The sequence below is a fragment of the Propithecus coquereli genome, unplaced genomic scaffold, assembly GCF_000956105.1.
Source record: "Propithecus coquereli isolate 6110/MARCELLA unplaced genomic scaffold, Pcoq_1.0 Scaffold38, whole genome shotgun sequence".
NCBI lineage: Eukaryota > Metazoa > Chordata > Mammalia > Primates > Indriidae > Propithecus > Propithecus coquereli.
The window spans coordinates 6,564,798-6,584,588 of record NW_012149507.1 but is presented as its reverse complement, the minus strand read 5'-3'; the positions used below and the strand labels follow the sequence as shown (position 1 = coordinate 6,584,588).

Genomic DNA, 19,791 nt, shown 5'->3' with positions numbered 1-19,791 from the left:
AATGGGAAATGAGATATTGGGTAATTGAGAGATTGAGCAAATTATTTACCAATAAGGCACACAAAGTGATCTTTCATGAAGGCAATGTTAATTTTTTTCTTTTTAACTTAGTTTTTAAATTCTAAAAGTAACAAAATCACAATTTCTAAAAATGTAGAAGACAAATATGATTCATAACCCCATCATTTTAACAAAACCATTTCTGTCATTTTACTATTTTCTTTATTCCTATTTTCTACTTAGTTTCTTAGATTGAATCCCAAGAGATAGAATTACTTGTTTAAAGGTTATTAACATTTTATTGTTTTTGATATATATTTATATATAGCCAAATTTAGTAACAGCAATGTCCGAAGCATGAGTTTCTCATATGCTAACTAGCATTTCAAGTTTTAAAAAATATTCAATAACGAAAATTTTTATAACCTTATATTTTTTATTACTCATGAGAATAAACATTTTTCTGAGTTTGCTTACTGACTGAGTTTCTTGTGTGTGTGTGTGTGCATCCTATTCAATACAGTGGATACAATTTTCTCAGTGTTCTGATTAGATCGATGCATCAGGCTTCCAAACCTGACAGAGGCGAAAGAGAAAGATACTAAGCAAAAAACCAGGGACAACGGCAGAAAAGGATCACGCTGGCATTTTCAATCATGTAAACACTTGTTAGATACGCTAGCTGCAGGTTACGTAGCTTGCTAAAACATGAACTCCGATTTTATAGGGTGAAACATATTTAGACCCATCCTCTGGAATTCTTCTCTAGTAAACTGGCATCCTAAGTGCCTGGAGTTCCTGACTGATTTGCATGTGTTTTATTTCCCCATTCCAAACTTTCACAGCTGCCAGCCCTGGGATCAACAGTTACAGGCTGTAACACAATGTCTTGTACATCCTGTGTATTTAACCAGCCTTTGTTGATGAGTTTTTACCATCATCATCATCGTTAGAGGCACACATTAAAAATTTGTTGAATAAAGTTATGAGTCACGAATAACAGAAGTTTATTGGGCAAACACTGTTTGCACACACATAAAGTATAGAAAAAACACTTTATTTTCACATGAGAGGAAGGGACCATCTTGGAGGTTCAACAAACTAGGGGACTGTGAAGATTTCTTCAAACAGCAATGTTAAGAATATCCACACATATGGCTTTTCCATTAGTTTGCTATGTACAGTATTAATCTTTCCAAAAGCCAAGGGCCTTTCTTCTGTTACTCATCCTGGACTTTTACTCCAAGAAAAAAAATACACCGAGTCTATAAGTAATTTATTAGTATTTTGATTATTGCTGCTTTTTTTTTTTAAAGGTAAGAAGATCTAATGTATCTTATATCAGGCAAGTAGAATTAGCTCTTCAGCCGAGACCTGAATATCCTGAAATGCATAAGGATAATGCAATAAACGTAGCTGCGGAAAAGTACGCGAGTTATGTATTATGAAGTCTGTTATTAATAATTTAGTTTGAATAGCAGTTTAATAGCTACTCAAATTGAGTTAAAATGAAAATTCTTTTTAAAAAAATCAAGTGTACGTATATATGTACTATATTTTATGGTACATTGGTAGTTCTTCATATGTCAAATAAATATTAAGTCTCCTTCATGTCTATGTTCTATCATTTCTACAAACGTATTACTTGCTAATTAACAAAAAGTTCTTTCAATTTGCTTTTGTGTTTAAAATATAATTGACTTTTTGAAAAAAAATCTGTAATTCATTCCTTTGTTTAGTAAAAACCAATAGCTTCTGCACAGTTTTATTTGGGTGTGTGGCAAAATATATTTGGTTATTAAGTATGAAATGTCCGATTTCCTTAAGTACCAAGTCTGACAGTTGCTATCTCTGATATTTCACTTTGACACTTCTTGTTTTATGTTTGTTGTGAAGGTACATCCTCAGTGTTTCAAATGCACATTTTGCCTTGTGATTATCTTTCAAATTTTTTTTTAGAGCAATTTTTGTGAAACCATGGATAAGTCAAAAATTCTTGTTATTTTCAAATATGAGTTCTGTTGTGGAACCAATGTAGTGCAGACAGTTCAAAATATCAATAAAGTGTTTGGGAAGGATGTGGCTAATGAAGCACAGTACATCCATGGTTTGAGAAGTTCTGTTGTGGTGATTTTAATCTTGAAAATTAGCCTTATGGGTGACCTGAGACCAAGGTGGGTAACGATGAGCTGAAAGCTGTAGTGGAAGTGAATGCATCTCAACCGACGTTGAGATGTGTGAATTAACACAAGATTTGATGTTACTATTCCAACAATATTGGACCACTTGAAACAAATCAGAAAGGTAAAGAAGCTGGATAGATGGGTTCTGCATGAATTGAATGAGCATCAGAAGAGAAATCGTCTGAAGGCTTGCCTTTCTTTGCTGTCACGACATAAAGGTGAACCATATCTACACCATATTGTTACGTGTGATGAAAAGTGAATTCTTTTTGACAATCGCTAGTGTTCGGCACAATGGTTGGATAAAGATGAAGTGCCAAAACACGGTACAAAACCAGATATTCATCCAAAAAAGCTAATGGTGTCTGGTGGTCCAGCAATGGTATTATCCACTACAGCTTCATGAAACCTGGTCAATCGATTGTAGCAGATGTCCACTGCAACCACCTGGACAAAATGATGAGGATGCTTGAGATGAAGCAGCCAAGATTGGTCAACAGAGACAGGCCAATCCTCTTGCAAGACAATGCTCAACCACATGTCGCACAAACAACACTGCTCAAACTACAGGCTGGACTTGGAAACTCTCTGTCATCCACTGCATTCACCAGACCTTGCACCAACTGACTACCACTTCTTCCAGGCTTTGGACCACTTCTTGCAAGGAAAAATATCCAATTCTTAACAAGCTGTGGAAAATGCCTTTTGATATTTCATCACCACTCTAGGCTTCTTCGCCACTGGCATAATCAAGCTACCGTTAAGAAGGCAAAACTGTGTCGACAGTTTAGGCACATATTTTGATTAACTGTACTGCTTCTTGTTTGAGATATCATAAACTTTTGATTTGAAATCAGACATTTCACACTTAATGACCTAATATATGGCATTAAGTTTACCATTTTAACCATTTTTAAGTGTACAGTTTGTAGCATTAAGTACATTGACATTGTTATCCATCTCTAGAACTTTTTTCATCTTCCCAAACTGAAACTCTGCACCCATTAAACACTAACTCCTCATTTCCCCTGCCCCACAGCCCCTGGCAAACACCATTGTGCTTTCTGTCTCTATGAATCTGACTACTCTAGGTACCGCATATAAGTGAAATCACACAGTACTTTTCCTTTTGTGACTGTCTTATTTCACTTAGCATAATGTCTTCAAGGTTCTAATATATACCTAATTTTGCTTATCTTATTCATCCATTCATGGACACTTGGGTTGCTTCCACCTTTTGGCTATTTTGAATCATGCTGCTTTGAACATGGGTGTACTGCAGTTTCTTTCTTTCCTTTTTGTTTTTTTTTTTTTTTTTTTTTTTGAGAGGGTCTCGCTCAGTTGCCCAGACTGAGTGCAGCGGCCTCATCATAGCTCACTGCAACCTTGAACTCCTGGGTTCAAGCCATCCTCCTGCCTCAGCTTCCTGATTGGCTGGGACTGCAGGCATGTGTCAACATGCCCAGCTAATTTTTCTACTTTTCGTAGAGATGGAGTCTCACTGTTGCTAAGGCTGGTCACAAACTCCTGGCCTCAATTGATCCTCCCACCTTGGCCTCCCAAATTGCTAGGATTACAGGTGTGAGCCACCTAGCTCAGCATAGTTTCTTTTTAAAATTAACACGACAGTGCTGTCTTTTAACAAGTCCACATATACTTTATGGAAAACACAGGGTGTTTTTGTCTGACACTCACTTAACTTTATAATTTGGACTTGGTGCAATACAATAATGGGAGAGCTATTTGTCAGTATATATCACTAGGGATTACATTGAGAATATATATAGTCTTTCAAGTTATAAAGAGAAATGTAATCAAAGAGAGGACTCTAAACCTTTAAAGAACTTTTCACTGGGTCTTGACCTGTTTGATAGAAAGGTTTGTCAGAGAAAGTTAGAGTTCAGAGGCAGCCAACTGAATGTAATCAACTCCACATGAAGATAAGTTTTTCCTAAATCATAACCAAAGTCTATAAAAAATGGGAACTATTGCTAGAATCCTGGATTCCTTGGTGTATGGTAAATCTCAAATAAATAGAGTCTATTTAACCATACATTCCATATATTTGTTAGAGAAAGTGACAAAAAATAAGTTATTAAGGGAACCTGACTATTTTCTATCCAACAAGCTATCAAAAGCTTGTAAAGTGGAAAGAGAAACGGGGAAGTCAGGCTCAAAGCAGTTAAGTGGCAAAATGGTTGACCTGGATTTTAATCCTGGCTACTACAATTTTTAGGTGTCAAACTGTAGGCATGATCCTCAACCTCAGTAAGTCTCAGTGTCTTCAGTATAAAGTAATAAAAGTACAGTAGTGCCTCCCTTACTCTCAGTTTCACTTTGCAAGCTTTCAGTTACATGAGGTTAATTGTGGTTTGAAAATATTAAATGGAAAATTTCAGAAATACGTAATTCATAGGTTTTTAATTGCATGCCCTTCTGAGTAGCGTGATGAATTCCTTGCTCCCTCCCACCCAGGAGATGAATCCTCCCTTTTTCTGGTGTCTCCATGCTATCTACACTCTCCTCCCCCTTGCTGTCTACACCCCCTACTGGCCATTAGTCACTTAGAAGCCATCTCTGTTATCAAATCAGCTCTATCCAGTGCTTGTGTTCAAGGAATCCTTATTTCACTTTATAATGGCCCCAAAGCGCAATAGTAGGGATGCTGGCATATTGTTATAATTATTCTATTTTATTATTAGATATTGTTTTTATCTCATACTGTGCCTAATTTATAAATTCAACTTTATCATAGGTATGTATGTATAGGAAAAAACTTGGCATATACAGGGTTCAGTACTATCTACAACTTCAGGCATCCACTGGGGGGTCCTGGAATGTATCCTTGTAAATAAGGGGCGATTACCGTAAACGTTTTTGTTTTATAGGGCAGTTTTGTTTTATAGGGCAGAACTATCTTAATCCATAACGTGTGGTTCATTATGTTACCTCCTAAACAGAGGGGGTAGTTCACTTGATGGGTATCAAGTCAATAGACACAGCAAAGTTGGTTATAGCAAAGGGGTTTTTATTACTTGGCACAAGTAAGGAGCACACTGGGGACAGTCCCAAAGTAGTGTGTCCCTGAACAAGGGGGTTGGGCTGGTTTTATAGTCACAGGGTCATTAGACATGATCTGATAGGATCTTGCAATCTGCCTGGATGCTGCCACGGGGTGAAGCCAGGGCTCAATCTGATTGGATTCTGGATCCTGCCATGCGGTATCTGTTTCTTAATCTAGTCCCCACTCCTCAGTCTGAGCAGCACTTAAGTTCTGCCTATGGTTGCACGCTTGGTTCATCTGGGCATGCTTAGGTTACGTGACCTTCAACCTGGGGGTCCATGGCAACTGAAAAACAACTCACAACTTTGTTACATGAAAGTTGAGCCAGATGGTCTGATGCAGTTACAGTGATAAGCATAAGCATCGATAAATGTAGCAACAATGATAAAAAGTAATATTATGAAGTATCTGACTCATAGTTGAGTCAAAAAGTTAGTTTGCTGCTCTCCTTTACCTAATTTTATCAACATTTTTAGAGTTTGTTGTGCAAAGAAAAGGAGGAGGTTTTTCTAGACCAGTAATCTTCAGATGTTTTTGCTCTTGTCCTCCCTCAAAGGAAACTGAAAAAGTTGCATATGCTCTTGAGTGGGATTTTTCAATATAAATGGAAAGAATAGGAAATTTTTATATCCCATGCATTGTAAATATTAGCATTTAAAACTTTTATTCCTCTTTAAACTGTGCTTAATGGAATCTAAATATAGCAATTAGATACCCAGCATCATCCATTTAAACAAATATACAAACGAGTTTTTAACAGTGAGAAATTTTATTTCATTCCACTTTCTCTTTGTAAACTCTTATTTTCAATCTACTTTCCCTAGAGAATTTTAATGTAATATACTTTTTGCTTAAACGTCTTTGTGGCCGGGCGCGGTGGCTCACGCCTGTAATCCTAGCACTCTGGGAGGCCGAGGCGGGCGGATTGATTGAGCTCAGGAGTTGGAGACTAGCCTGAGCAAGAGCGAGATCCTGTCTCTACTAAAAATAGAAAGAAATTAATTGGACAACTAAAAATATATAGAAAAAATTAGCCAGGCATGGTGGCGCATGCCTGTAGTCCCAACTACTCGGGAGGCTGAGGCAGAAGGATCGCTTGAGCCCAGGAGTCTGAGGTTGCTATGAGCTAGGCTGACGCCACGGCACTCACTCTAGCCAGGGCAAAAAGAGTGAGACTCTGTCTCCAAAAAAAAAAGTCTTTGTGTTAGGGTGGGAACTCACAGTGAGGGATAAGAAAGAATTCTCAATAGAAAGATTAGGATAGAAAGAAGTAAAAAGTTCATTTTACTTTCCTGTGACACAGGAAAGGGCACAGAGCGAAAGAAGGAAAAGAAGAAGTGCTGCCCAAGGATAAGGGGTTTGGGGTTTTTATTGGGATAAAGAGGAAGAAAAAAAGAGTAGTTATTGCTGCCAGCTGGGAAGTGGCTGCGTTTGTTTTTTTTCCATTTTTTTCCCTCTTTTGTGAGGCTGGCTTATCAATCTCCTTGGAATGTAGTCTGGCCCAAACTGGGGGTCCCTCCTGCTCTGTCTATCTGTTCAGTTCTTCTCAAGTGCTGTAAAAAACAAACTCTTAGAGACCACAAGTTAAGCTGCAGGTGGTTAATCTTAAAGAAAATGAGTTAAGCTACAGGTGGTTAATCAAACAAAGGGGCAGTTGTGCAAGGTGAGTTTTTTCTTCAAAGGGGCAATTATGTGCTGTGAGTTTACTCCTCTTTTTTTCTGTTAGTTCATTAGCAATACTGTCCTTTCACTTTTGTTGATCAATAAAATTAAACATTTTTAAATTTTAAAAATTAAAGATTTCTTGTGACACCAAATTCTAGGTCAAATATGACCTAGAATTCAAATATTCATCCTGGATTGAGTGATCATTGTAATTATTTGTACATAATTGATCAAAATAACAAATATATTACAAATTCCTGTGACCATTAAACATAGAGAGTTTAAAAAGTAAAATTTTTAACAGAAATATATCTCTTAATAAGAAGGACGAGCTTTTTTATCCCCTGGTAAATTCATGTATCCATTAATAATTATTATTCCTTCCTAGAATGAGACAGGATTCAGTATCAATGCCATTTCTATTTTTTGTTTTATAGACACAAGCACTGTGGCACCTGCTGGCATAAAAGCACTTGCTGATTGGAATGCTCTTTCCCCAGATCTTCTCCTGTGGGTTTCTTTTCAGTGTTTAGGTCTCAGCTAAGTGTGATCTCCTCAATGAGGTCTTGCCTGGTGATCAGATCAAGAGTGTTCCCTACCCAATCACTCTCCAGCCCTTTACTCAGTTAATTTGCTATCATAGCACTTGTCACTATCTGCAGATACCTTGTTTGGGTACTTTTGTATTATGTGTCTCTGCTATAATATCAGTTCTATGAAGACAGGGACCTTGTCTGTCTTGCTCCTTGTTGACACACAGAAGGCACTGTGATAGAAATGTGTGTTGAAGGAATGAATGATGTTTGTCTGGGATAGCCATACATTCTAACCAACATTTATGGAGCAGCCATTTTGAAAGGAACCATTCTCTCCCTATTATTATTATTAGGCAAAGATACTCCAAGGAAGGCAATGGAGGAGGAATCTCCATGTGAGCAGCGGTGCCTACTGCTGTATCTCGAGATGTGAGTCAGCTGATATTCGGCGGAACAAATAACCCAGGCTCAAAATAACACAAGGATGTACAATTATCGTGCATCAATAAAATTTTTTTCTTAAATAACACAAGGAAAATAAACGCAGAGGTAATGTGCAGCTGGATAATATTTTCAGCCTGGGATCTTGCTGGTGATTTTGAGTTGGTGTGGGTTAGGGGAGAATAGTTGCATTTGTCTGGCTTTGTGCAGGCGTGCCAGACCCCTGCAACATGCAGGACAACCCAGCCCAAAGAATAGTCCCACCCAAAACGCTGAGAGCCCATGTGTGGTCAGTTAACAGTTGATGCAAAAGACTGCTTGCTTAATGTACATACAACACGCGAATTAGCACATGTTAAACTCATTATCAAATAGTTCCTACTCATCAGTGTTTACATGAGAAACAGTTCAGTAAAATTGAAAACTGTGGTGAGTTAACTTTAGAAAGTGCTGGTGGTCATTAATCAAGTAAAAAAAGCTGCATTATTCCACCGGCTCCAGCTGCTCGGCCTTCAGCGAGGGCGGGAGAAAATGGAAATGCAAACCACTTGTTAGCACATGCCCTTAGGGGTAGGAAACAGATCTCAAACAACAGGGCTGTTAAGACTGCACGAGTCAGTGCTCACTGTCCCAGCTCTGCGGGCGTAGAGAATGGCGCTGTGGGCCCGAGACTTTCCACCTAGAGCGGCCCTTCCCGGCCAATGCACCGAGACAGGCTTTGGGATTTCTTTCCAGGTTGGAGGTTAGCTGTTAAAGCGCGCTCCATCCGCGCGAAGCGGCGAGTGCCCGCAATGCCCGGGGGCGGCGCCACCAGCCGAGGCCGCGGGTCGCCGCGCGCAGGAAGGGGCGGAGCGCGGGAGGCGGCGGGAAAGGGCGCCCGGAAGGGGCCCGGCCTCCGCGCCCTCCCGCCCCGCCGCCTGCAGTCTCCGCCGCCAGCCGTGCCCGCCATGCCCGCCTCCGGCTCCGAGCTCCTGTGCCCGCCGTCGCCGTCCCCCGCGCAGAAGCGAGGCGCCGAGCCGCGGCCGCCCCACGGGGAGCTGCAGTACCTGGGGCAGGTCGAGCACATCCTCCGCTGCGGCTCCAGGAAGGACGACCGCACGGGCACCGGCACCCTGTCGGTGTTCGGCATGCAGGCGCGCTACAGCCTGAGAGGTGACCCAGGGCGGGACGCGGCGGGGGGCGCGCCTCAGGGGGCTCCGAGCTGCCGGGAGCTGTGGTGCACGTATAGTCTTAACCTCAGGCCTACGAGGGAGGGCAAGCATCCTCACCCCCACTTTCCTGACGCCGAAACTGAGGCTCGGGTTAGAGGCATGATTTGCATAGGGTCGCACAGGTAGGAGCGACAGCCGGGCGGTGAACCGGGTCCTAATGGCTCCCAGTCGCCCCCAGGTATGCTGTCTCCTGCAAAGCGGGCATGATCCAGTACAGTCGCCCTGTAGTAGACAGTGGGAGAGAGTTGCCTGGGCTTGACCAAGCGCTTGTCTAGAAGTCTGGGCCTTTGCCCCTCCTCTTCCCCTCTCATGTTGACCGTTCTGCTTTGCCAAGTTTTCGAAAACTGGAGCCAAAATGCTGTGGGCGGAGCAGCGGTGGCGGGAGAAAGGAGAGAACTGAGAGGCTAGGGGAGGAACTTGAGTTTCCTAACGGTTCCTCACGAAGCAGCTTTCGTCCTAAACCTTGAAAAGAGGAACGTGAGAATTCGACTAGAAGTTTTTGTTTTTAGACAGAGTCTGGCTCTGCCTCCCAAGCTGGAGTGCAGTGGCATCATCATAGCTCACTGCAACCTTAAACCCAGCTCACGTGATCCTCCTGCCAGAGCCTCCTGAGTAGCTTGGACTACAGGCATGCATCACCACTTCCCGTTAAATTTTTAACTTTTTATAGAGATGGGGTCTTGCTGTGTTGCCCAGGCTATTCTCCAACTGATGGCCTCAGGCGATCTTACTGCCTTGGCTTACCAAAATGCTAGAATTGTAGGCGTGAGCCATCACACCTGGCCTCAAGTAGAAGTTGAAGTTCAGCTTCCTCCTTTCTTGTTTGCTTTTAAAACTGAATGGCCCCAGGCCGGGCACAGTGGCTCACACCTTTGATCCTAGCACTCTGGGAGGCCGAGGCAGGTGGATCATTTGAGCTCAGGAGTTCAAGACCAGCCTGAGCATGACTGAGACTCCCCCCCCCCAGCCCCCGTATCTACTAAAAAAATAGAAAGAAATTAGCTGGACAACTGAAAATATATAGAAAAAATTAGCCGGGCATGGTAGCGCATGCCTTTAGTCCCAGCTACTTGGGAGGCTGAAGCTAGAGGGGAGTTTGAGGTTGCTGTGAGCTAGGCTGACGCCACGGCACTCTAGCCGGGGCAACACAATGAGACTCTGTCTCAAAAAAAAAAAAAAAAAAAAAAAAGAACTGGCCCCAGGGAAGAAGTGTCTCCTGTGGGTTGTTAGCCCTCAGGCTTTCCTGGGACAGAGGGATGGGGTGGGCTGGGCACAGGAATTTAGGCAGCTGATTGCCCTTCCCTGAAGTCAGGCCATCCTGCCATCCTGGATCAAGCCCCTGCTGTGGGGGAGGGACTCCTCACACAGTTGTGGCCAGGGGCTGACATTGATCCCTTTTCCGTAAATGGAGAGCATCCTTGACACACGTGTGAAGAGTTGGTTCTGAGTGGGGAAACTCACTGTTGGTGAAGCAGGTTCACTGTAGTCAGGGGCAAACCCTCCACCCCATCTCCATCGTAGAGACTGAAAAACACAAGCTGCTGTGACTGCTACGCCTTGGACAGCTTGGGGCGTTTCGTCTGAGCAGAGGGGTCCACTTTCCGCGGCTCTAAGCCCAGAGGCCTCTGATGAGTAGCGGAATTAAATTTTAACACGTCCCCTCTGTTTAGACATTGGGCAAGCTACTTTACCTTTCAGATAGCTTCCCTATATGTTAAAAATGGAAATAATGCTCAGTGGGCAATACTGATAAAAGCAGGTCCTTGAAAAATCTCTCTCCGTTACATGAATATCACTAAACAAGCAATAATGTGGACTGAACAGGTGCCACATTTGAAGGTAAGTATTTACACTTTTATTTCTCTATAGCTTGATGCCTCTCCTTTTGTCCCTTAAGCTGTGCAAGCTTCTGTATTGCCTCTGGTGCCTATAAAGTGGACGTCATAATGGCCCCTCAAGGAGGGTTGTTAGGAGGATAAAATAGGAACATGCAGATAAAGTGTTTAAACAGTTGCTATTTTAGCATATTAAAAAAACAGATTGCTTTGCAAATATTTAAAAACTATTCTGTAGTTTTGGCCAGAGTGATATCTACTATCCCCTGGTCCTGAGCAAGTTTTCTCTGGCAGGATCATCATGGAATTAGTCATGAGAGCCTTTGGGCTTTGTCCTGGGGCACATTTCTGGTGCCGTCTTACACCTTTGTGACAGGATTCGGGCTAACTGGGTAGTGGAAGGCAGCTCTTTCCTTTTTTTTTACCTGGTATCTCTGCCCTGCCTACAGGAAGTGTGGACTTCCTGTGTCCAGTGGTCACCAGGGCTCAGGAGGCTGGTCCCAGCCCAAATTGGGTCACTGACTTGGCTTGCAGCCTGGGAGCTCCACCCTGACTCCAGGCACCCACTTAGGAGTGGTAGTTTTCCCGCTGCTCCTGTGGTCACTCTGGGGCCTTATATCTGGGGGCAGTTTTCTTCCACAGAGAAAGTTGGATGGCCTGGTCTATCTTCCTGTCTTTGAACTGAATGGCAAACTATTTTTCAGATGAATTTCCTCTGCTGACAACCAAACGTGTGTTCTGGAAGGGTGTTCTGGAGGAGTTGCTGTGGTTTATCAAGGTAAACAAGTTGCTGCTGTTGGAAGGTGACAGTCTGTTCTCAACACAGTAGCTATAGAGACCCTTTTAGACGTCAGATCATGGCGCCCTCAGCCCATAGTGGCTCCCATTTCACTCAGTAGGAGCCACGGCCCATCTGAGGCCCCTTTTCCAGCTCTGGCCTTAGCTGCTGCTCTCAACCCCTCCTGGCCAACCTTCTCCCCCCCAACATGTAGCATGATTTCCTGATCTTGCTGGCGAGACTTCCTAGACCTCCTCATCTAAGACTGTGTTCTCCCCCCACTTCCTTGGCTTTTCTCCCTAGAGAAACGTTATCATCTGGTGTGTGGTGTCAGCCCTTCGCCTCCACCGTTAGAAGGGGGCAGGAGACAATAAATAAATAAATGAACTGTCTGTAAGCTCCATGGGGGCAGAGAATTTCTTTCTCTTGTTCACTATTGTATCCCCAGGGCCTGGAACGCAGCCCACCTCACAGCAGGACTCAACATATGTCGGTCGATCACTGGATATAGATCCCAACTGGTTTCTCATGTTCATATAAACTAGAAGGGTTTCTTCAGTAACAAAATATGCCTCTTCAAGGGCTAAGTACGTACCTCGGGCAAGGGCCAGAGTGAGGCGATTACAGGCATCCGTCATGGCCGAGCTCTATGTCCTGGTCCAGAATCAATGATGTTCTGTCCAGTGCTGAGGAGACGGGCTCAGTTCCGGGCCATCCTGGAAGTTGTGATCCCTTCTGTAGAGTACTTGGTGTGGTTTGGATGGTCTTGGGCCAAACGAGACCCAAGACTTCTGTTCCATCTTAGGAAGAGATTGGATTTGGATCCAGTCCAGTCTGCCTTAATTCTCTATTTGTAGGGTATTTTTGTTTAGTGCTGGCCTGTCGCAGCTGATAGCGAGCCTCTGGTTCAAAGTGCAGCATCAGAAATCTCAGAAGAGGACGTTCGTAAACTAGCTAGAGCCCAGTTTGAATGGATAGAAAGGGGAGACTTTTGAAGCAATATGTGAAAAGCTGAGAAATGACTTGTTGGAAGTGAAAAAATTAAGACTCAGCAATAGAAAGCAAAGAAGCAAGATGCCAGAAATAAAATACATTCACTAATTTTAACTTAAAGCTTGAATGTGGGATTCTAAGAAGTCCTTACCAGGAACGTCAGATTCACCTCTGATAGCTGGAGCTACTCCAGTGGTGACTGGATCCAGTACAGGAGTCAGGTGCCCGCACTGCAGCGGGGATCTGTGGGCAAGACAAGGGAGGGCCGTGCACTAGCTCGTGTCTCCTCACAGTAATCGTGTGGCGAATACTAATGTGCTCTTTTATAGGTGGAGATAGTGAGGGTAGGGAGTGGGTCAGAGGAGAAGGTAAGTAGAAGGGCCAGGCACCCAGCCCAGGCGGATGTGGCACCAAAGCCTTGCTCGGGCCGGTTACAGCACATCATACCCGGAGGCACCAAAGGCTGATGGGGCCTGTCCTGACCTGGATACAGGTTAGGATGGCAGAGGCCAAATCTGATGGGATGAAACGTAAGAGAAGTAAACGTAAGGCTTTGTACTTGGCAAATAAACCAAAACAAAACAGAACAACTTAACTATAATATGAAGTCTATAGATTGGGGGTAAACACAACTTTATAGTGGCAAATAAACCAATTAGGGTCCAAATTTAATTCAGTGTGACTGATAGATTTGCCAGAAAAGCTAATACTGATTAGTCTGATCATTAGAAATATCCTACATGCCAGGTGTAAGGTACCGTGAACAGATCGCATATGAGGCAGTAAATTCATTTTGGGGTATCACACTTAGGCCCAGAACTCATTTAAGAAACATAAAACTGTCAGATGAGGTGGGCATACAGGACTTGGAGGTGTTTAGTCCAGAAAGTTTAGTTGTGGGGAAAAGAAAAGATTTGAGAGGTGGTTCCCAAGAAAGGATCGGACTGTCCTATAAGCCCTTCGAAGTTCGGGCTGGGACCAGCCTACCTGAAGATAGCATGGGCTCCACATGGTGGTCTGCCTGGCACGTCAGCACAGCTGCTCAGAATTCCCTCCATGCTCTGTGCAACCCATCTCTTCCAGGGATCCACAAACGCTAAAGAACTGTCTTCCAAGGGAGTCAAAATCTGGGACGCCAATGGATCCCGAGACTTTCTGGATGGCCTGGGATTCTCCACCAGAGGAGAAGGGGACTTGGGCCCAGTTTATGGCTTCCAGTGGAGGCATTTTGGGGCAGAATACAAAGATATGGATTCAGGTAAGGAGACAGCGATGTCTCCCATTTCCTGAGTGCCCTTTCTAGTATGAGTCTGCTCCGTTGTTTCAGATGGAGTCTGAGGGGATAGGTCCGCACCATGGGTGCTGATGTTTTACTTTGATGTGAGAGGTTGTGCCAGATAAAGGTGGAGGAGCCACAACTAAACCCTAATTTTTAGGGTTAGGGTTGTGTCACATTCTTGGTGATTAGCATTGATCGGGTCCTTGCTTGGCACTTTCCTTACCTGTGTCATGGGCAGATAGCCGCACGGTTGTGGTGCCTGTCGGGGAGCAGGGCAGGAAGGAAGCTCATCGGTGGGAGAAGATGCCCCGATTGCCTTGTGGCAGCTTCGATCTCCCCTTTGGAGGCTAAGCTGCCGGCACACTGTAGGTGGCGCTGGTGTGGCAGCACGGTGCCTAGGTCCCCCTCCTCCCTTTCTGCTGGGGTGGAAGAATGATGAAACATCTCATTCCACCTTCCTCTATCGCTGTCAGTAGTGCCACTTGCTGAGTGTCACGGAGCCAAGCCCCTGTCCGTAGGAGAAGCAAATGGCCACCTTGCAGGGGGTGTGTGCGTGTGCTCAGGAAATAACAGTTTACTGGCTGGGCAGGAACCAGCAATCAGGCAAGTATCTCATCTCATCTAAAGGGGAGACGGTCACATCTCACCTTCAGCCAGCTGGAGGGATTTGGGCCCCGTGTTAGAAGTTTTCAGTAAAAGCCTAAAGTCTGCATTTTGTGTGCAATCATGAGATCTTTCAACTATAGGAAGTTTTAGTGGGTACAGAATTTCCATAAGGGCTGCTGAAGAGTTCAGGAGATGGATGGTGGTGGTGGTTGCACAACATTGGGAATGTACTTAATGCCACTTAATTGCATGCTTAAGAATGGCTAAAATGGCAAATTTAATGGTACATATGCTGTATCAAAATGAAAAAAGTTATGTGGGCCAAACAATTTCTGCAGGTAAATGTCCCGTAGGTGTTAGTCTGCCCCTGTCTAAGGGCATCCTTCTTAGGATATGAGGCTGCTCCCCTGGCTTAGTGGTGCCTTAACTCCTGCCTGGTGTTCAATTATTTCTTGTTGCTTAAGGGGCCTGATAAAATTATGGCCTTAGTTTGCAGTTGTATAAATGTTCAGCTGTTGGATTGCAGTAGGGGAGTTTGTCTTTTTTGTTTTTTTGTTTTTTTTGTTTTTTTTTTTGAGACAGAGTCTCACTCTGTTGCCTGGAGTAGAGTGCCGTGGCGTCATCCTAGCTCACAGCAACCTCAAACTCCTGGGCTCAAGCGATCCTCCTGCCTCAGCCTCCCGAGTAGCTGGGACTACAGGCATGCACCACCATGCCCGGCTAATTTTTTCTATATATTTTTAGTTGTCCAAATAATTTCTTTCTATTTTTTAGTAGAGACAGGCTCTCGCTCTTGCTCAGGCTGGTCTCTAACTCCTGACCTTGAGCGATCCACCCACCTCGGCCTCCCAGAGTGCTAGGATTACAGGCATGAGCCACTGCGCCCGGCCTGTCTTTTTTGTTTTTAAATTTTTATTTTGAAATAATTGCAGATTTGCAGGGAATTGCAAAAGAAAAAAAAGTGTACCCAGAAGTCCCCTGTACCCTTAACCCAATTTTCCCCCAAAGGTATTATCCTAGGCAATGTCTTGCATAAATTGACACTGGTGTAATCCACAAAGTCATCAGATTTTGCTAGCTTTATGTGCTGTTCGTGTGTGTTTGGAATTTTAGCGTATGTGCAGGTTCATGTAACTACCACCACAATCAAGATGCAGAACTATTGCATCACAGTTCATCTTTTTTAAATCTTTGATACTACGTCTTTTGGAAATGTGATGTGAGAGGACTTTCCTCCAAAAAAAATTTGAGAACTGCTGAACCAGAACATCGTCTGACACCAATAAGTAAAAGTTTAACCAGAGGAGATTATATACTGAAGCTCTGCACTGCAGTTAACAAATCACTTCTCAGCTTCCAGTTCTAGCTCAGAGGGAAGGCAAGGAATTAAAGTCCAGAGACCAGAAATGGGAGAAAAGTACAAGGTGGTGTAATCATTATAGAGGTTTTCTGATGTTTATAAGTCAGTGTTGTGTTTAGCTGCCAAAGTGTGGTGTCGTTTTAGGTGGGAGTGCTGGAAGCACCCTGCGTGGGCCATAGAAGGGAATCCCCCGTCCTGTTAGTCGGAATGTGTGTGGAATGCTTCGGTCTACTTAAGATCCAGTACTCTTGTGAGACAAGGAGAAGGCAGATTGTGCCGTGAAATTGTGATGAGAATGGTTGATGGGCTTAGAGACCGGAGGAACTAAAATTGTCCAAATTGGAAAGAGCAGTGGGGGGAGGGAGGGAGGGAGCGGCTCCATGACAGACACATTTAATGGCTCTCACACAGAAAAGAAAATAGACTTGGTTGTGGCTCCAAAGGATGGACCCAGGAGCTCAGACAGGACCGCGAACTTGACCCAGTGAGATCTGGGAAATTCGCAGAAGGCACTGGCTGTCTTGCAGCCACAGGTCAAGGGAGGATGCTGGGTGAAAGGCTGTAATAGATGACCTCTAAGGCCATCCCATGAGGTGCTGTGATTAATGTGTGTACATGTCCTCTTTTGTGACAATTCTGCAGATTATTCGGGTCAAGGAGTTGACCAACTGCAAAAAGTGATTGATACCATCAAAACCAACCCTGACGACAGAAGAATCATCATGTGTGCTTGGAATCCAAAAGGTTGGAAGGACCTAGTCATCTTCTTCAGCCTAACTGTGTTGTTAGCACACAGGGATTGTGCAGAGTCCCCAGAGGGGGGCAGGACCTCGGGCACTGCCCCTAGCCACACAGTTTTGTGACCTTAGGCAAGTCACACTTTGCCCTATTTTCAACTTTAGATCATGGAGTTGGGCCCAGATGATCTTAATTGGTTATTTATACTCATTGGTGTATTTTTACTCCAAAAAGAGCTTTAAATTGCCTATAAAACTATAGATAAGATTTTAACATTTTAAATTAAATTGGAGCAGATGAAGTTTTAGGTCACTGCAACCTTGCCAATTATGAACATTTTTAACAATTATGTTGTAAAATTCCACTCTACCAGGGTGGTAAGTACCCCGAGTGGAATGTTTGTATCTGTGATAGAGACTTGTAATACAGGAAGTGTGCCTGAAATGCCAGTTTCCTGTGGCCCCTGCAAATGAAATGATTCCTGCTGTATTTGTAGTTCGGGGCCACAAATCCTTCATTTTGGCTCGGATGGGAGAGCGTTATTTCAGCTGTAAACGTACCTCCGCAGAAATCTCGTGCTGACGGACAGTCTCCCTCAGCTCTGTGCCATCAGCTCTGTGCCATCGCTGCGGGGCTGGAGGGAGCAGTCTGCAGAGGTGGGCAGTGAGTGTCCCGACAGCCCAGTGGCTCTCCCATGGTTTCAGAGTTGGCTTCTGCTTCCCTCCTGGTTTACTTTAGCTCTGTTCTCTCAAACGGCCACCTCTCCTCCTTCCCTCCTCTGTGCTGGTTCCTCAGATCTTCCTCTGATGGCGCTGCCTCCGTGTCACGCCCTCTGCCAGTTCTATGTGGTGAACGGTGAGCTGTCCTGCCAGCTGTACCAGCGGTCGGGAGACATGGGCCTGGGCGTGCCGTTCAACATCGCCAGCTACGCCCTGCTCACGTACATGATCGCGCACCTCACCGGTCTAAAGGTGGGCTGCTCGGGAAGGACGGCCGTTGCCAGCCTAAGGCACTCAGCTCTTTGGTTCTTTAACGTGGGAAAACGAGTTATAGAGAATTCAGTCCCTGATTAGTTTTAAAATTGGGTATGTGTGAATGAGACATGAACCAGCTTACTTTGTACCTTCCCGTCCTAGTGGTCTGTGTATACTAACAGGTCTATATGGGTTGTTTGTGATATAACTTATGAACTGCCTTTTCTCAAAAGCTACTGGTTAAATTATTTTTCTGTAAAGCCCTAGGGTGTCTGCATACCCTATATAATATGTCTTTAAATGATGTGTTTTAAAGGAATTGAAACTAAAACATTGACTGTTTTGTGCTCTTCCATGGCGTTTTAGCCAGGTGACTTTGTTCATACTTTGGGAGATGCACATGTTTACCTGAATCACATTGAGCCGCTGAAGATTCAGGTAAGAATTATGCGTTACACTTTTGGGCTTGGTGCCTTCTCTTGATAAAAGGTTGATTTGTGGAACCTCCCTGCGCAACAGGCATCTGCTCGATGTTGTTTCCAAGATAAAGACAACTGCTCCGACACCGGGCCTCAGTTTAGGGAAGATGGTGGGCAGGTGGGCGAGGACAAGGCCGACACCTGTCCCAGCCATCCCAGGCATTTCTCATGCCAGGTGCCGTAAGGTACTAAGCACCAGAGCCAGAGAGGAGCCACATTGGAGCTAGGGGATTTGGGACCATCCCAGAGGTGGCATTTTACCTCGTATGTGTGTCTGCTTTGTGAGCCCTAAGGAAAAAAATTTAGAACGAAATCTATTTAGCCTCTTCCAGATTACATCTGGGTTTTGAAAGTTACTCCTTTGCAGGAGCTTGGCTGCTTTTGAGTGGAGGGTGACGTCAGGCTCATTTGGGTGCTTCTCTCTGGCTGTCTGCTGCAGTCATTTTGGACACAGTAATGGGAGGTTGTGACCTGTGTCCACATCTTAATTGCCACTGTTTGTTCATCCCAGGAATCCTTTTCTGTAAATTGTCAACACATGTCATCTTTCCTTCCCCTGTCTGCCAGGGACAGCTGGGATAGGGATCGTGGAACTCAGGTGACCTTAGTGAGTGCTGAGTTAGAAAAGCAAAAGCCCGTGTTCCCATCTTTAATAAATTTGCCAAGAGTGATTATAAATGTGTACTTACACGTGATAAGCCACCAGGCTCCTGGGGCTGTGTAATGTCATAAAAACCCTTCACACGTGAGAACCAGATGGGTATGGTGCTATGTAAACGGGGACAAGATATTTACAGAATTACACCCCCGTAAGATGGTACTTTGTTGATCAAATACTGTGTATTTGTTTCATGAAGAGACATGAGGAACAGAATTAGAGGTTGTACAAATGAGGGAAAATAATGGTCTTATTTTGTTTTTAGCTTCAGCGAGAACCGAGACCTTTCCCGAAGCTCAAAATCCTTCGAAAAGTTGAGACAATCGATGATTTCAAAGCTGAAGACTTTAAGATTGAAGGTTATAATCCGCATCCAACTATTAAAATGGAAATGGCTGTTTAGAGTGCTTTCAAAGGAGTTTGAAGAGTATTATTAGTCTTTAGAGTTTGCACTGGATGCCCAGGTGAAAGTTCTTTCTGCTCTAAAGGAACTCGATCAAAATCTTTCAGTTATTAACTTTCTAAGGGTATTAACTTCTAAGGACGTTGCTATTCGCAAATATAAATGAGCGATTTCTTTCAGTAATAAAAAGCCGTGGGTTTGGTAAACTCACTGAAGGTATATGAAAATGCTGAGATGATGAAGAAAGAAAGGAGAACAAAGATTTCTGTGCTCTTAAAAAAAAACATGTACATGCATTTTAATCCCATGTCTTCTGAAGACTGGTGAATTTCAAGAATTCTACAAGCTATTTTAAATCTGTGTGAGCTAACACCATCAATCACAGGTAGTGGGAAAGTTAAATTTATTTTATATACTGTTACAATAAAGTGTTCTGCATTTGTCCATTCTGTATTGCCATTTATCTGCTCAGTTCCTCCCTAAAATAGATTTAACCGGACGCTTCTAAGTAAACGTGGTGTATTCTGGTTTGGATATGTTTTAGAAATGCTGACTATACTACATTTTGCTCTATTTTTCTATGACTTA

The 19,791-nt window shown here is 43.8% G+C and overlaps 2 protein-coding genes across 4 annotated transcripts in view; both read left to right on the top strand.

The window, feature by feature from the left end:
* CLUL1 (clusterin-like 1 (retinal)) overlaps window positions 1–1,706 on the top strand; it is a 45,019-nt gene extending 43,313 nt beyond the window's left edge. For 2 of the 3 annotated variants that reach the window (XM_012652126.1, XM_012652127.1), the window contains exon 9: window positions 1,317–1,706. In XM_012652126.1, coding sequence (XP_012507580.1) covers window positions 1,317–1,320 — 4 coding nt within the window. In that variant the 3' untranslated portion in view covers window positions 1,321–1,706. The remainder of the gene's footprint in view (window positions 1–1,316) is intronic. The other variant, XM_012652128.1, reaches the window with a different exon arrangement.
* Window positions 1,707–8,754: 7,048 nt separating this feature from the next.
* TYMS (thymidylate synthetase) lies at window positions 8,755–19,402 on the top strand. The gene is made up of 7 exons (XM_012652125.1): window positions 8,755–9,041; window positions 11,640–11,713; window positions 13,790–13,964; window positions 16,594–16,695; window positions 17,485–17,660; window positions 18,030–18,101; window positions 19,066–19,402. The coding sequence occupies exons 1-7, from the start codon at window positions 8,837–8,839 to the stop codon at window positions 19,201–19,203; spliced, it is 942 nt and encodes a 313-aa protein (XP_012507579.1). The 5' UTR covers window positions 8,755–8,836; the 3' UTR covers window positions 19,204–19,402.
* The last annotated feature ends 389 nt before the right edge of the window (window positions 19,403–19,791 follow it).

What these genes read in the sequence shown, in the direction of transcription:
- TYMS (XM_012652125.1), top strand. Translation starts at nt 8,837, where the DNA reads ATGCCCGCCTCCGGCTCCGAGCTCCTGTGCCCGCCGTCGCCGTCCCCC. An exon ending in GTGTGCTTGGAATCCAAAAG is followed by an intron (nt 16,696 to 17,484) that starts GTTGGAAGGACC and finishes CTGGTTCCTCAG; the next exon opens with ATCTTCCTCTGATGGCGCTG. An exon ending in CGCACCTCACCGGTCTAAAG is followed by an intron (nt 17,661 to 18,029) that starts GTGGGCTGCTCG and finishes ATGGCGTTTTAG; the next exon opens with CCAGGTGACTTTGTTCATAC.